Genomic DNA, 15,430 nt, shown 5'->3' with positions numbered 1-15,430 from the left:
CATGTAGCAAATCCCACTGGGTTCCTAAGAGTTTGGTTCCAATGACTATAAAATAGGTGACCAAAACTACAGTCAATTCTCCTATAACACAGGGTTGTATTCCTAAACAGCCTCATGTAACAAAAAGTTCATATCGAAGGACCTATGTTGTGATCAATGCCACGTGTGCACATAAACCATTTCTCCCGATACCGTAATGCACTGTATTGAGACACATGTGCTGTGGGAAGAACCTTCCCAATTCTTCAGGCGTGTCCTAGCCATAAACCATAAGCAAAACATGTGCTTTGACAACTGATTCTCTCCCAAAGAGCAGCTATAAGCATCAGCTAGGACCCTTGGCAGATGTACCTGACAACAGGGAAGGGAGGTAGATGGAAGCTCTTCTCCAAAAGCTCTGTAAACTCTCTCGAGCATTTGGAATACTTTGCCCTCAGTAGCGGCTCACTCAATACTAAATTTGGGCAGCTGCAGAACTATGAACCTTCTATGCTTTCAGGAGGAGTTCTGGGCTCTATGTTAACTGGAAACTGCCAATCTTTAAAACTGGAAAAACACTTGCCTGTGTCTGAGAGGCTTAACAACTGAAGCCCCAAGGCCTGGCTTCCTTACTACTCACCCGCAGGATTCTGTTGAAATCCTCCTTGTCTACCCGCAAGAAATGGCAATGATCCTCACGCAGGACAATGGAAGCTGCTCGTGGTGCATCGTTCACAAGGGCTAACTTGCCGAAGTCGTCCCCTTCGTGCAGCGTACAGACCACCCCCTGAAAACAGCAGCACACTCACTCAGACAGGGCATTTATCCCTTTCAGGAAGAGTAGTAATAGACTCCAGACTTCAGTGATAAACCACAAAGACAAATGGTTCTGAAACAAAAGCGCTAGTGGTAGGAACAAGGTATCCTAGATTGCTATTATTGCTATGGAAAAGGAAGAAAAGTAGGGACCTGGTTTATCTTCTGGCACTACGTTCAGAGGGAAAGTTTTATTGCTGTGGAAATAGGAGGAGTTGAAGTAGTACTTATTGAGTGCCCACTTGGAGTGTTGCACTATATTAGGCACTGGGGAAAGTACAGAATAACAAAGTGACACATTCTCTGCCCACAAGGATCTTAAAGTCTAACAGGGGATACAAACCCAAAAATATTTATAGTGGTCAAAATCAATAGTTGAACACACAAATATACAAAAGCACTAAGCAGGGTATAAAGAAATTCATATATGGAAGGGTTGACTGAAGGAACGATAAGTCTCAGGATCATGGGAAATGAATTGGGAAAGACTTGCTGGACAATGTGGGATTTTAGGAGGACTTTGAATGTGGGGAGAGCTGTGGTGTACATTCACATTTTCAATTGATTTATTTGTGCCAGTAAGATATGTGATGAGGCTCTACGTGTTATTCCGGTGGCAAGGTAGGGAAAAGAGAAAAGTGGGTAGAAATAATGTTTATTAGTATTCAAAGTATTTTTAATCTAAAACTCTTTCAGAGAGCCAGTTTTCTTCTTCTATTCTTTACTTATCCTAAACTCTCTCCTAATTCTTCTATTCCCCTCTCATCCCTATTCTCAGAATAAAATCATCTTCCCCATTTTAATATTCCAACTCACTGTTCTTTTTATTCATCACCAAGCCTCTAAGGCTCTTGAGAGGCTCTTCTGCTTCCTGGAGTTTCACGGTTCTCCTATTTTAGAGTGTGAGAGCCTGAAAAGAAATGCTGCTTTCTAAGTCCCAGTCAGTCACTTAATTACACAACCGCCCCACATCAGAACGGGTTCAAAACTTAGTTTTTCATCAGATCTGGCAGGTCTGTCAATTGCCTGACAGAAGCATTCTCTGTTTAGGCCTAAAATGAGTATCTCCCCAAATGAAGTAATTAAACTCAAAAAACTGTTACAATACAAAATGCAAATTGCAAACTTGAATTTATGGGCAAACTAACACCCATTGTTATTTTAGACTTCCTAATACCCAGTTAGTCAGTTATTACGTAAAGGTCCTTGGCTAGTTTTTAACAATAATGAAAAATCACCACTATTGGTGAAGGGGAGTTTAAGTGACTCAACCTTCATGAAGTAGAAGGGGAGAAGGTCTCATAATGATCAGACCTCCTTGTTTTTAGACTGAAATCATTTCCACTCCATAGAAGCTCCTTGCGGGCAGGGTTTGTGTCTATCAACTCTGTTGCATTGTACTCTCCCAAGCGTTTAGTACAGTGCTCTGCACAAAGTAAAACGCTCAATAAACAGCATTGTTGGACTGATTGATTGATCTCTCTTCCTAAGCAGAGTCTCATATACTTTACTAGGAGAGCAAATGGGAAAGATGGGAAAGGGCAACAAAATGTTATATTTTGGGGTTTTTTTTTCCTCTACACTCTTAACTTTGTCATCACCCGAGAAGAAAGTACACTTGAATAATTCATAGTCGGTCTTCCAAATTGAATAACCTAATATTGACAAGGACAGCAGAAAGATAATCCTGACTTGTGGTATAGTAAAAATCTGTGCTCATTTCTGGTTAAGAGGAAACAATATTCTTATTATATTGGAGAATGAAAGGCCACTACAATGTACATTCTGGTATTACACTGCTAATTCTTACTATTGCAGTAGTAAATGGAGCATAATAAAGTTTGAAGAAAAAAGTACCTTGCCATAAATGACTACATTCACGGATCCTTTTAGGATAATGTACCAAGAGGTACCTTCTTCCCCCTGGTTAAATACTAATAGGAAAAAGATAAAAAATATTTACGACCAGAAAAGACTCACATTAATAAAAACTGCAGTTCGTGAAATGATCATTAGAAAGTAAAATTGCACATTTATTCCAGGAGGAAAACACTCTGAAAATTTACCGTGTTCACATGGAATGTGTCTTCCATTTTTAAAATAATGATGGAATAATAGCAATTCACCATTTGCTCTCATGAGATAATTTTACTAAAGACCAGTTTAAGATCTTTCGTTTCTCAGGCATCTGTACTATTTTCATGATTCATAAAAATGAATACGCCACATACTATTTCTAAAAATAATCTAGTTTTGAGTAAAATTTAGAAATATAAAAACATAAACTGCGTAAGCTGAACAAATAGAAGTTACCAGAGGCACATGAAAATGCCGGCAAAGGTTAAGGAATTGCCTTAACTTTAATAAACTTTGTGTAGTTAAAAATCTTTCTAAAATCTTTCTGATCAATGTTAATGATCAGAATACTTAAAGCAAGATTTTTTCAGCATTTGTTTTGCTTAGAGAAGCAGCGTGGCTCAGTGGAAAGAGCACGGGCTTTGGAGTCAGAGGTCATGGGTTCGAATCCCAGCTCCACCACAAGTCTGCTGTGTGACCTTGGGCAAGTCACTTAACTTCTCTGAGCCTCAGTTGCCTCATCTGTAAAAATGGGGATTAAGACTGTGAGCCCCATGTGGGACACCTTGATCACATTGTATCCCCCCAGGGCTTAGAACAGTGCTTTGCACATAGTAAGCGCTTAACAAATGCCATCATTATTATTATTGTTATTTTCATTATTCATGCTGCTGGCTTCCTTGGACTACTGGTCTAGAGAGTGGAGTCTGATCAATTTCATTTGGTTTACAGTGCTTCACTTCCTGGCTGTCAGTCAGAATCCCAGGGCTATAATATAGAGTGTAGAAGCCAGAGAAACAAGACTCAATGTTGCATGAAATGCTGAACTCCCTTTGTCCGCTTTGGGCAGGGAATAAAAGGCGATTTGAAACATCGAACGCTGCCTCAGCCAGGGGCAGGGAAGCAGTGACCATTCTCTGACAGCTCATTCAATCGTATTTATTGAGCGCTTACTGTGTGCAGAGCACTGTACTAAGCGCTTGACAGTTGGAAGACTAGCCACAGGTCCAGAGAATCCCAGGCCCCAGAGGACTTCCTCGACAATCAAGGGGCCAGAGTACTGCTGTACACTTAGACTGTGAGCCCACTGTTGGGTAGGGACTGTCTCTATATGTTGCCAACTTGTACTTCCCAAGCGCTTAGTACAGTGCTCTGCACACACTAAGCACTCAATAAATACGACTGATTGATTGATTGCTGTACAGACTTTCCACGGCTCATGCTTAGAGGATTACTAATTAGCTATAGTGATCACTGATGACATTTCACTTACACACTGTTCCTCCTTTGGCATGAGACTCAAAAATGAGAACGCCTGCTAATTCACGTTTTACCTTGAAGACAAAAGAAACAGAAGTCAGAAACTACAGTTTAAAAATATATAATCGCTCTCTCTTTTCTAGGATGCCTGTAGTCTCATAGCTAGATCTCTCCTCAAATGCTGCTCTCTCCAGTTAGAACATTATGTGCACTATTATGCCAATGATTCTCCCTTTTGTTTCTTCAATCCCTTCTGACTCTGCCACACATAGGTGCTCACACCCCCGGGGCTCACCTCACCAAAACCACTCACTTGAGGGTTTATTAACTTGGACTGCCCACGTCACTGAACCGAGATCCTGTCCACTCTCTCAATGGGGATAAGTGTCAGGGATCCCTACGCCCATATGAAACTATATGCTTAAAATAATAATTAATAATGAGAGTTACATAGGTTGATGGCAGGCAACTCCAGAGGAGTTCTTAAAGCTCACTGATTAATCACACAATCCACTGCAAGAGATCACTAATTCAAAGCCTCTTTGTTACTGTATAGTAAAAGACAACTCACTGTCGTAGAAAGATGAGATAAAGCTTTAATATGAAGGAGTTCTTCATAGATAATCTCTAGATCATCTCCAGTCCTCTGACCCGGTCTACAAAGGAAAACCATCATCATCATCATCATCAATCATCAATCGTATTTATTGAGCGCTTACTGTGTGCAGAGCACTGTACTAGGCGCTTGGGAAGTACAAGTTGGCAACATATAGAGACAGCTTCAATATGGAAATCATGAAGGGAAAGAACATATTAAAAAGTCCCAGTCACCTGAAATACAACTGTTAATGGAAAGATATTTAGGGGTCCATGAAGTGACTGGGAACTTTTTCCCCATAAGAAGAAATCTGTGGTGGGAGAGATTTATGCCATTTCAATCTCTAAAGTAGGTGTTTTAATAAAAATGTTGGTTGATGAAAGGAAATGGAATAAATCAAAGAAGTACTTCCCCCTCTTCCTTTGTCTTTGAAATGAGAGTAACTGCTCATGATACACCTTTGAAAATGTGTGGCAGAGGTGATTATTCCAAGTTAAAAAGCCTCATGATTTAGCCAGACAAATAACTTCTTTAAGAGGAGCAGCACTCATGGTGAGGCCAGTTAGATCACAGTTTCTGGGACAACCAGGATCTTCCGTGTTTTCGCCTCATCTGCCTATACTGACGACAGTGATATCATCTAAGAGGTTTTGGGCTCAAAACCATGCACTGATATAATGTACCAAGTTGGTTCCCACATATGTGATTGGTGCCAGATAGCCTATGCCCACCAGGATGGACCTTAATAACAAAGTCACTTATCAAGCCAGGGCCTTCATAGCAAGGGATGTAATTCACCACTTGACTTAAGATAGCGGGGATTTGGAAACTAGGGCCCTGGGGATTTCAAAGTCAATTGAGTCACCTTAGTCCATCTCCCACTGCCTGAAAAGTGGTGGATGTAAAAGATTTGAAGGGGTTTTTGGAGGATTACAGTTGCAGATAAGGAAGAATTTCTTCCAGAAATCTGTGCAACAGCAGGGAGCCGGAACCAAGTCCTAGCTACCCTCCCCTGGTTTCTGTCACCCACCAGAGTATGAGGTCATGGGGAAGAAACACTACATCAGAAACTAAATACAAAAAACTAGATCCAAGTGTAATAGTTTCTGGACTTTACCTCTCTCACTGCATTTGACAGAAGAGGGGATAACATATGGATGAAATGAAGACACAGGGAAGCTGGTACGGAACATATTCTAAGTGGTACGCTGAGATCAAAAGGTAAACTTGTCTCTGAGGTAAAGAAGAAAAATATTTCCAGCTTTCACTGTATCACTGGAATCTATCTTTGTGTTGCTCCAGACTCTGGGAATGTATTCTCTCTTTCCCCGCTTCCCAGACATTGCCCAATGTACAGAACTGTCCAAGCTATCACAGGTGATAAACACAAGGGTAATAAGCCGGAATTTGTGGTGGTACATAGCCCACCGTCAACGTGAAAAGGAAATGGGGCATCTATATATAGCAGAGGAAAAGAGAACATTTAAATACTATGAATTGAGGGTTCCAAGGAATTATTTTACCATTTAAGGGCCCTCCCAAATTTTGGTTTATTAGAAACCTTCCCTGTGGGTGGTGACCAGACACAGTCAGCTCTTTTCACACTTGCTCCTTGAGAGTAAATTACATCAATTATGGACAAAAGAAAAGAGGGAAACATAAAGAGAGAGATTCAGAGACAAAATCAGAATCAATGGATAGGCTTGCGTTCAGTAGTAAGTACAGAACTCTTCCTGGCAAATTTGTTAGTCTGAAGAGGTTTCCTTGGTCTAGTTATAACACAGTAACACAGAAAAATCATTATTGTTCTAGTTCTACTGGATTGGAAAATGTGCTGCTACTCTGAATCATCTAGAAGGAGTGAAACTTGTGATAACAGTGCCCTCTTTTCAAGTGGAAAGTCTACGGTAAAATGAAAATTTTAAAAACATTTTCCAAAGAGAATCACAATCTCTAGATTTGGAAACAATTGGCCATTTCAGAAAGGTGTGTTATTCACATCTAGTGCGTTTTTTTTTTTTTTTTTTTTTTTAGTTTTTAAATGATACCTATTAAGTGCTTACTACGTACCAGGCACTGAACTAAGTGCCGGGATGGATTCAGGATAATTAGGTTGGACACAGTCTCTTTCTCACATGGTACTCACAGTCTCAGTCAGAGAGAGGAGGATTTCATCCTCATTTTACAGATGAGGTAACTGAGGAACAGAGAAATTAAGTACTTTGCCCAAAGTCACACAGCAGACGGTGATGGAGCTGGACTCAGAATGCAGGTATCTCAGACCTATGCTCTTTCCACTAGGCCATGTTGCTTCTCCAATAGTTTTCCACCCTTTAACCATTCTGCTTATCACTTTTTCCCCAATCCAGTGAGGACCCAAGCAGATTGGTAACCCAGGACCCTGCCCCTCTTCAGGGATTACTCCTGGTTCTGCCCAATAGCATCTGGGTTCATCAAGTATTTAAAGTTTGAGAGAATGTCAATAGAATGAAAGAAGCCAGAGGGAGAGGAAAGAGAAGAGTGGAGTAAAGAGGGGAAAAATTAATAAGGAAAGGATTGGGTAGCAAAAAAAGAATGGAAGAAGGCATATACACACAGAAAATAGGCCAAAGGTAGTGGTGGTTCATAACCCACCAGCAGTATCAAAAGGAAAATACGTTTATGTGGAGTGGAGGACATATAAATACTATGGGTAGAGCAGTAATCAATCAATCAATCAATTGCATTGAGCGCTTACTGTGTGCAGAGCACTGTACTAAGCGCTTGGGAAGTACAAGTTGGCAACACGTAGAGGCAGTCCCTACCCAAGAGTGGGTAAGAGAGAGAGAGAGACAGTAGGAGAGAGAGAGGAAGGAAGAGAATGGGAGCGAGACTGAGATTTGCAGTAAATTTCTGGTTCAACAGGCTGTCATTTAATAGTCGGTGGAAGTGACAGTGGTATGATCAGGGAACCTTAAAATTCCTGGTATTACTACTCAACCTTTCTGTAATGTGTTGGTGTGATATCCCAGTTCGATATGTTGGCAGTGAACGGTGGAAACAAAGTGTTTAACACACTAACTAGGACCTGCCTTGGGCGAAATTCCTCATGTTGCCTTCAATCAATCAATCGTATTTATTGAGCGCTTACTATGTGCAGAGCACTGTACTAAGCGCTTGGGAAGTACAAGTTGGCAACATGTAGAGACAGTCCCTACCCAAGAGTGGGTAAGAGGGAGAGAGAGACAGGAGGAGAGAGAGAGGAAGAAAGAGAATGGGAGCAAGACCGAGATTTGCAGTACATTTCTGGCTCAACAGGCTGTCATTTAATAGTCGGTGGAAGTAACAGTGGTATGATCAGGGAACCTTAAAATTCCTGGTATTACTACTCAACCTTTCTGTAACGTGTTGGTGCGATATCCCAGTTCGATATGCTGGCAGTGAACGGTGGAAACAAAGTGTTTTGACAAACACACTAACTAGGACCTGCCTTGGGCGAAATTCCTCATGTCGCCTTCAGACATTGGCAGCAAATTCTGTCTGCGCTGTAGTGGGAAAGGGAATTTTAGAGAAAACAGGGACACATTGAATTCCGGCTTGGGATGCTGCCTGCTGCAGAGCTGTGGAAAATCAAATCTGGATTGGTGCTAGTGCGCCCTCTGGTGTCCCACAAAATGCACAAATCTGTGATTTCCTCTAATAATAATAATAATAATGATCAATCAATCAATCATAGTTATTGAGCGCTTACTGTGTGCAGAGCACTGTACTAAGCGCTTGGGAAGTACAAGTTGGCAACATATAGAGACAGTCCCTACCCAACAGTGGGCTCACAGTCTAAAAGGGGGAGAGGCATTTGTTAAGCACTTACTATGTACAAAGCACTGTTCTAAGCGCTGGGGGGGATACAAGGTGATCAGGTTGTCCCACGTGGGGCTCACATTCTTAATCCCCATTTTACAGATGAGGGCACTGAGGCTCAGAGAAGTGAAGTGACTTGCCCAAGGTCACACAGCAGACATGTGGCGGCGCCGGGATTCAAAACCATGACCTCGGGCTACAAAGCCCGGGCTCTTTCCACCGAGCCACGCTGCTTCTCTAACCACACACACAGTTGATACTCCAGGTCTTCTCCCAGAAAACAGCATTATGTGATCGGTAATTGAATCTCAATCAATCAATCCATCAATCGTATTTATTGAGCGCTTACTGTGTGCAGAGCACTGTACTAAGTGCTTGGGAAGTACAAGTTGGCAACATATAGAGACAGTCCCTACCCAACAGTGGGCTCACAGTCTAGAAGGGGGAGACAGAGAACGAAACCAAACATATTAACAAAATAAAATAGAATAGATATGTACAAGTAAAATAGAGTAAATAGAGTAATAAGTAATAAAGAGGAGTAAAGAAGAGTAATAAATAAAATAATAAAGTAATAGAGTAATAAATAAATAAAGTAAATAGAGTAATAGAGTAATAAATATGTACAAACATATATACATATATATATACATATATACAGGTGCTGTGGGGAAGGGAAGGAGGTAAGATGGCGGGGATGGAGAAGGGGCTCAGTCTGGGAAGGCCTCCTGGAGGAGGTGAGCTCTCAGTAGGGCCTTGAAGGGAGGAAGAGAGCTAGCTTGGCAGATGGGCAGAGGGAGAGCATTCCTGACCATGGGGATGACATGGGCCGGGGGTCGACGGCGGGACAGGTGAGAACGAGGCACGGTGAGGAGATTAGCGGCAGAGGAGCGGAGGGTGTGGGCTGGGCTGTAGAAGGAGAGAAAGGAGGTGAAGTAGGAGGGGACGAGGTGATGGACAGCCTTGAAGCCGAGGGTGAGGAGTTTCTGCCTGATGTGCAGATTGATTGGTAGCCACTGGAGATTTTTGAGGAGGGGAGTAACATGCCCTCTCATCTCCCATCATACTAAACCACGTGGAATTAAAAAAAAGTTGCTGCTGAACTTGACAGACTCATTAACCATTAGGGTGGCTGTTCGCTCAGTTTTATCTTGTCTTTCAACTGGTCTCTGCCTGGTTGGTAGAGATCCAGAACTGGTATTTCAATTTTAGATACCTAGCCTCCCACCATGGAGGCTCCTACTGAGCTCCATGCCCACGTTGACAAACATGTGGGAGAATGTGAAGAAGACGGGGAGGAGAGAGGGGCCAGAGTTCCCCCGAGAGAAACGTCAAGGTTCTGCTGGTCTCAGCTGGACATCAGCAAAAGACATGTAGAATATCATTACATTAGGCTATGTGCCCAGACCTCACATCTATCTGTCCAGTATCTGTGGGAACTATCAGGGCCACCCTATTAACAGCCCCTTCATAAATTATTGAGTCAGAAGGACACAAGGAAGGAATTGAGAAGCTTTACAACACATCCTAAAAATCAAAGGCAGTAAAAATGTCCTCTAACTGAAAGCAATTTGGTGTTTGTGAATACAGGAAACACCGTGTCCTGGACAGAGGTGATAACTCTCATTCTCCTTTATAACAGTAGCCTGCAAGGCTGGGCGAGGTGAAATGGCTCTTTAGCTGTTCTGAGTGGCAGCCCAAGAATGTACCTGGTCTTTACTTGTCCTTCTCCAGATGTCACAGGGAGAGATATTAGGTATCAGAGCTTCTTTACAAACCTGCATGGTGCCCCACCGATGTGGATTCATCAGATCCCGCTGTGGAAAGGCCTAGTTTCTGTAGGGGACGCATTCTGGCAGCAATGCCTAGTTACAGGCAGGATAATAAGTGGGGAAGGATGGTGAAGCAGTTTACACATTAAAGGAAGGGAGGACTCAGGTGATATTGGAATTTGCTGGTAAATATAGTTTTATCAAGGTCAGAGACGTGGAGTCCCTCAGTTATTGGAACGTGGGCAAAATGTGGGATTAAATCAGCCACCAAGAAGCACATTGGTGTTAGCCACAGTAAAGGACTTTTCGGGAAGGTATCAACTGGGGGAATACTAGCTGCCTGCCTATCACCTCTGAGGCATTTTGCACAGAAGTGGCTCTTCTTGATTTGTCTCTCTCATTCAACCCAAGTATTACATTAATCTCCAAATCTTGTTGGTTCTACCTTTAAAATATTGCTAAAATCTGCCCTTTCCTCTCTATCCAAACTGCTACTATGCTGACCCAAGCACTTTTCCCTATTAAGCTCTCTTTTCCCCTACTCCTCTCCCTTCAGCATCACCATGCCCTCAGATTCATTCATTCAATCATACTTATTGAGTGCTTACTGTGTGCAGAGCACTGTACTAAGCACTTGGGAAGTACAAGTTGGTATGTTGCAACTTGTAGAGATGGTCCCTACACAACAACAGGCTCACAGTCTAGAAGGGGGAGACAGACAACAAAACAAAACATGTAAGACAGGTGTCAAAATCATCAGAACAAATAGTACTAAAGCTATATGCACATCATTAACAAAATAAATAGAATAGTAAATATGTACAAGTGAAATAAATAATAAATCTGTACAAATATATACAAGTGCTGTGGGGAGGGGAAGGAGGTAGGGCGCGGGGAATGGGGAGGAGGAGGGGAAAAAGGGGGCTTAGTCTGGGAAGGCCTCCTGGAGGAGGTGAGCTCTCCATAGGGCTTTGAAAGGAGGAAGAGAGCTAGCTTGGCGGATGTGTGGAGGGAGGGCATTCCAGGACAGGGGAAGGACATGGGCCGGGGGTCAACAGCGGAACAGGTGAGAACGAGGTACAGTGAGGAGGTTAGGGGCAGAGGAGCGGAGGGGACAGACTGGGCTGTAGAAGGAGAGGAGGGAGGTGAGGTAGGAGGGGGCGAGGTGATGGACAGCCTTGAAGCCGAGAGTGAGGAGTTTCTGCTTGATTCGTAGGTTGACAGGCGGCCACTGGAGATTTTTGAGGAGGGGAGTAACACGCCCAGAGCATTTCTGCACAAAGATAATCCGGGCAGCAGAGTGAAGAATAGACTGAAGTGGGGAGAGACAGGAGGATGTGAGATCAGAGAGGAGGCTGATGCAGTAGTCCAGTCAGGATACAATGAGAGATTGAACCAGCAGGGTAGCAGTTTGGATGGAGAGGAAAGGGCGGATCTGGCAATGTTGTGGAGGTGAGACCAGCAGGTTTTGGTGACGGATTGGATGTGTGGGGCGAACGAGAGAGCGGAGTCGAGGATGACACCAAGGTTGCGGGCTTGTGAGACGGGAAGGATGATAGTGCCGTCTACAGTGACAGGAAAGTCAGGGAGAGGGCAGGGTTTGGGAGGGAAGATAAGGAGTTCGGTCTTGGACATACTGAATTTTAGATGGTGGGCAGACATCCAGATGGAGATGACATGAAGGCAGGAGGAGATACGAGCCTGGAGGGAGGGAGAGAGAGCAGGGGCAGAGATGTAGATTTGGGTGTCATCAGCGTAGAGATGAGAGTTGAAGCCGTGGGAGCAAATGCGTTCACCAAGGGAGTAAATGTAGAGAACAGAGGGGGACCAAGAACTGACCCTTGAGGAACCCCTACAGTGAGGGGATGGGAGGGGGAGGAGGAGCCCGCAAGGAGACTGAGAATGAACGTCCGGAGAGATAAGAGGAGAACCAGGAGAGGACAGAGTCTGTGAAGCAAGCCGAGATATGTACCCTTTAAGCACTTGAGAGTCCTCCCACCCAACCTCATCTTGGAGGAGATGAGATTTTTATCAGGCTTTGAAGCAGGGGAGAGTGGTAGTCTGTTGTATATGATGGGGAAGGAGTTCCAGGCCAGAGGGAGGAAGTAGGCAAGAGGTCAGTGGTGAGCTGGATGAGATTGAGTGAGTTGGCGTTCGAGGAGTAAAGCATTCAGGCTGGTAGAAGTAGGAAATTAGTGAAATAAGATAGGAGGGGGCAATCTGATTGAGTGTTTTCAAGCCATCAGTAAGGAGTTTGTTTGATGCAGAGGTGGACTGGGGTTTGTTGAGGAGTGGCCAGTAAAAACTGAATGGTTTCTTTTTAGAAAAGTGATCTGGGCAGCAGAGTGAAATAGGGACTGGAGTGAAGAAAGACAGGAGGCAGGGAGGTCAGTAAGGAAGCTGATGCTGTAGTCAAGGTAGGATAGAATAAGCACCTGGATCAGCATAGCAGCAGTTTAGATGGAGCAGAAAGGGCAAATTTTAGCAATGTTGTGAAGGTGGAACGGAAAGGATTTGGTGACAAATGAAAAGGGGGGTTGAATGAGAGAGATGAATCAAGGATAATGCCAAGGTTACAGACTTGTGAGACAGGGAGGATAGTGGTGTTGTTACCAGTGAAGAGAAAGACAAGCAGATGACATGGATTGTGCAGGAATATGAGGAGTTCTGTTTTGGACACGTTAAGTTGGAAGTGATGGTGGGACATCCAAGTAGAGATGTCCTTAAGGCAGGAGGAAATGTGATACTGCAGAGAGATCAGGGTTGGAAGAGGTAGATTTAGGGGTAGATTTCAGGGAAGCAGCAAAGCCTACTGGAAAGTACATCAGCCTAGGAGTCGGAGGACCTGGATACTAATCCCGGGTTTGCCACTTACCTGCTGTGGGACCTTGGGCACGTCACTTAACTTCTCTGTACCTCAGTTTCTTCACATGTAAAATGAGAAATGCCTGTTGTTTCTCCCCTTTGGCTGAGAGCCCCATACGGCAAGGGACTGTGGCTGAACTGATTTCACTGATTCTACCCCCATGATTACTAGAGTGTTTGGCAAACAGTAATTGCTCCACAAATCCTACACTTATTATTATCAATCAATGGTACTTATGAGCATTTATTGTGTTCTGAGAACTGTACTAGCTGCTTATTAGGTGGTAGGTGCCCTGTATAAAGGGTTATACCACCATTTTCATCCTTATTTCAGTGATTACCACCATCATCATCATCATCATCATCATCAATCGTATTTATTGAGCGCTTACTATGTGCAGAGCATTGTACTAAGTGCTTGGGAAGTACAAATTGGCAACATATAGAGACAGTCCCTACCCAACAGTGGGCTCACAGTCTAAAAGGGGGAGACAGAGAACAAAACCAAACATACTAACAAAATAAAATAATCAATAAATCATCAATGATTAATGTCTCAATATTTGCAGAGCACACTGTCCTAAATTCTATAGGAATTCACAAGGGCCTAGGCTGCAAAGGCTGGCACAACTCTTCATATAGCACCCTGCTCAAAGCAGTAACTTCAGCAATTAACTACAGTTTCATGATGAGATTTCTATTTTTTCTTTTATGCTTTCATGAGTTCGTTTGTTTGCTTTGATTATAACTATGAGAAATCATTCCAGAAAAAGGTTTACTCTTTAAGATTTACAGACGGAGGAGTATAACAAATTAAACCAACCCTCCTCGTCAAAACATTCTCTTTTAAAATATTGGAACTGAGAGATGTCAAGTACGAAGTAGTTTAGGCTGCTTTCAAGTCCTTGAACACACTCAGAGAAGCCACTTCAAGTTATAATTCTCTAATTCAAAGTGGTGCCGCATCTATTTCTCATTTTACTTACTCTGCTTTTGTGAGGTGCGCAGGAAAGGGTATTATAATTATTATCATTTTTCAGTTGAAAAAGCGTGTGGCTCTGAGACTTGAGGGCTTTGACAAAGGGGCCATTTTAACCAGGGAAACAGGGAGATAAAGAATCTTTGATGTCTCATCTAGACACCTTGCTTCTCTTGTTGGGTAATTGATTTAAAGTAGAGTGGATGAGGTTGCAGGGAGCGCTCAAAGCTTATCAAGCAATAGGTTAGAATTGAAGGGACCTATTTTGAATCTCTCCCTATGACCAATGAAGTAAGGCAGAGCTATTTACTTGGTTCGTCCTAGTTTAACCTACCCAATATTATCATACTTAGGGACACAATAATACTACTACTAACAACTCTAATAATAATACTAACGATAATTGAGGTGTTTGTCAAGTGCTTACTATGTGCCATGCACTGTACTAAGCTCTGGGGTAGATACAAGATAATCAGGTTGGATACAGTCCCCTGTCCCACATGAGGGTCACAGTCTCAATCCCCACTTTACAGAAGAGGAAACTGAAGCACAGAGAAGCTAAGTAACTTGCCCAAGGTCACACAGCAGACAAGTGGCATAACTGGGATTAGAACCCAGGTCCTCTGACTCCGAGGTCCATGCTCTTTCCACTAGGCTATACTCCTTCTCAGGGTTTCAGCATTTGCCTGTAAACTCTTCTACAGATTTTCATCCCTTAGCAAATAACCTTATACACAAATGCCTCCTCATCTAGACTGTAAGCTCCTTGTGAGTAGGGAATATGTCTACCAAAGCTGTTGCACTGTACTTTTCCAAGCGCTCAGCACAGGGCTTTGCACACTAGGTGCTTAAAAATTTTTTTTGACTGATTGAACAAATCAAATGTGGTCATTCACATCCTCCAGCCTCCCAACCCACTGCCTGAGGTATTCTTTCCTAGTGCTTTGCACAGAGTAAATGTTTAACAAATACTATAACTATTACTTCTAACTCATCTTCCTTCGTCCTCTTCTTTGACCTGTTCAGCTCCCGAATTATTTCAAATAACTCTAGAATCATAAAGTTGGATGAGTTATACACTCAGTAACTCAAAACTCCAACCAACCCAGCTAGATGAATTTCAGGTTGACCTTTAGGTTTGGGATGAAATTACATTTTCTTTCTTTCTCTCTTCCTCTTTCATTCTCTCTTTCTTTCTCTCTCTCTTTTTCTCTCTCCCTCTCCCTCCCTCTCTAACCTCCTTTT

At 42.9% G+C, this 15,430-nt stretch overlaps 1 protein-coding gene across 4 annotated transcripts in view; it reads right to left on the bottom strand.

The window, feature by feature from the left end:
* RAPGEF4 (Rap guanine nucleotide exchange factor 4) overlaps positions 1–15,430 on the bottom strand; it is a 209,667-nt gene that overhangs the window by 56,987 nt on the left and 137,250 nt on the right. For all 4 annotated transcript variants that reach the window (XM_038751184.1, XM_038751185.1, XM_038751187.1 and 1 more), the window contains 4 exons: positions 4,703–4,787; positions 4,145–4,205; positions 2,653–2,729; positions 620–766 (listed from right to left, as the gene is read on the bottom strand). In XM_038751184.1, coding sequence (XP_038607112.1) covers positions 620–766; positions 2,653–2,729; positions 4,145–4,205; positions 4,703–4,787 — 370 coding nt within the window. The remainder of the gene's footprint in view (positions 1–619; positions 767–2,652; positions 2,730–4,144; positions 4,206–4,702; positions 4,788–15,430) is intronic.

Source organism: Tachyglossus aculeatus, chromosome 9 (genome assembly GCF_015852505.1).
Source record: "Tachyglossus aculeatus isolate mTacAcu1 chromosome 9, mTacAcu1.pri, whole genome shotgun sequence".
Classification (NCBI taxonomy): Eukaryota; Metazoa; Chordata; class Mammalia; order Monotremata; family Tachyglossidae; genus Tachyglossus; species Tachyglossus aculeatus.
Note: the sequence above shows the minus strand (reverse complement) of the source record. Positions and strands in the feature narration are given on the sequence as shown.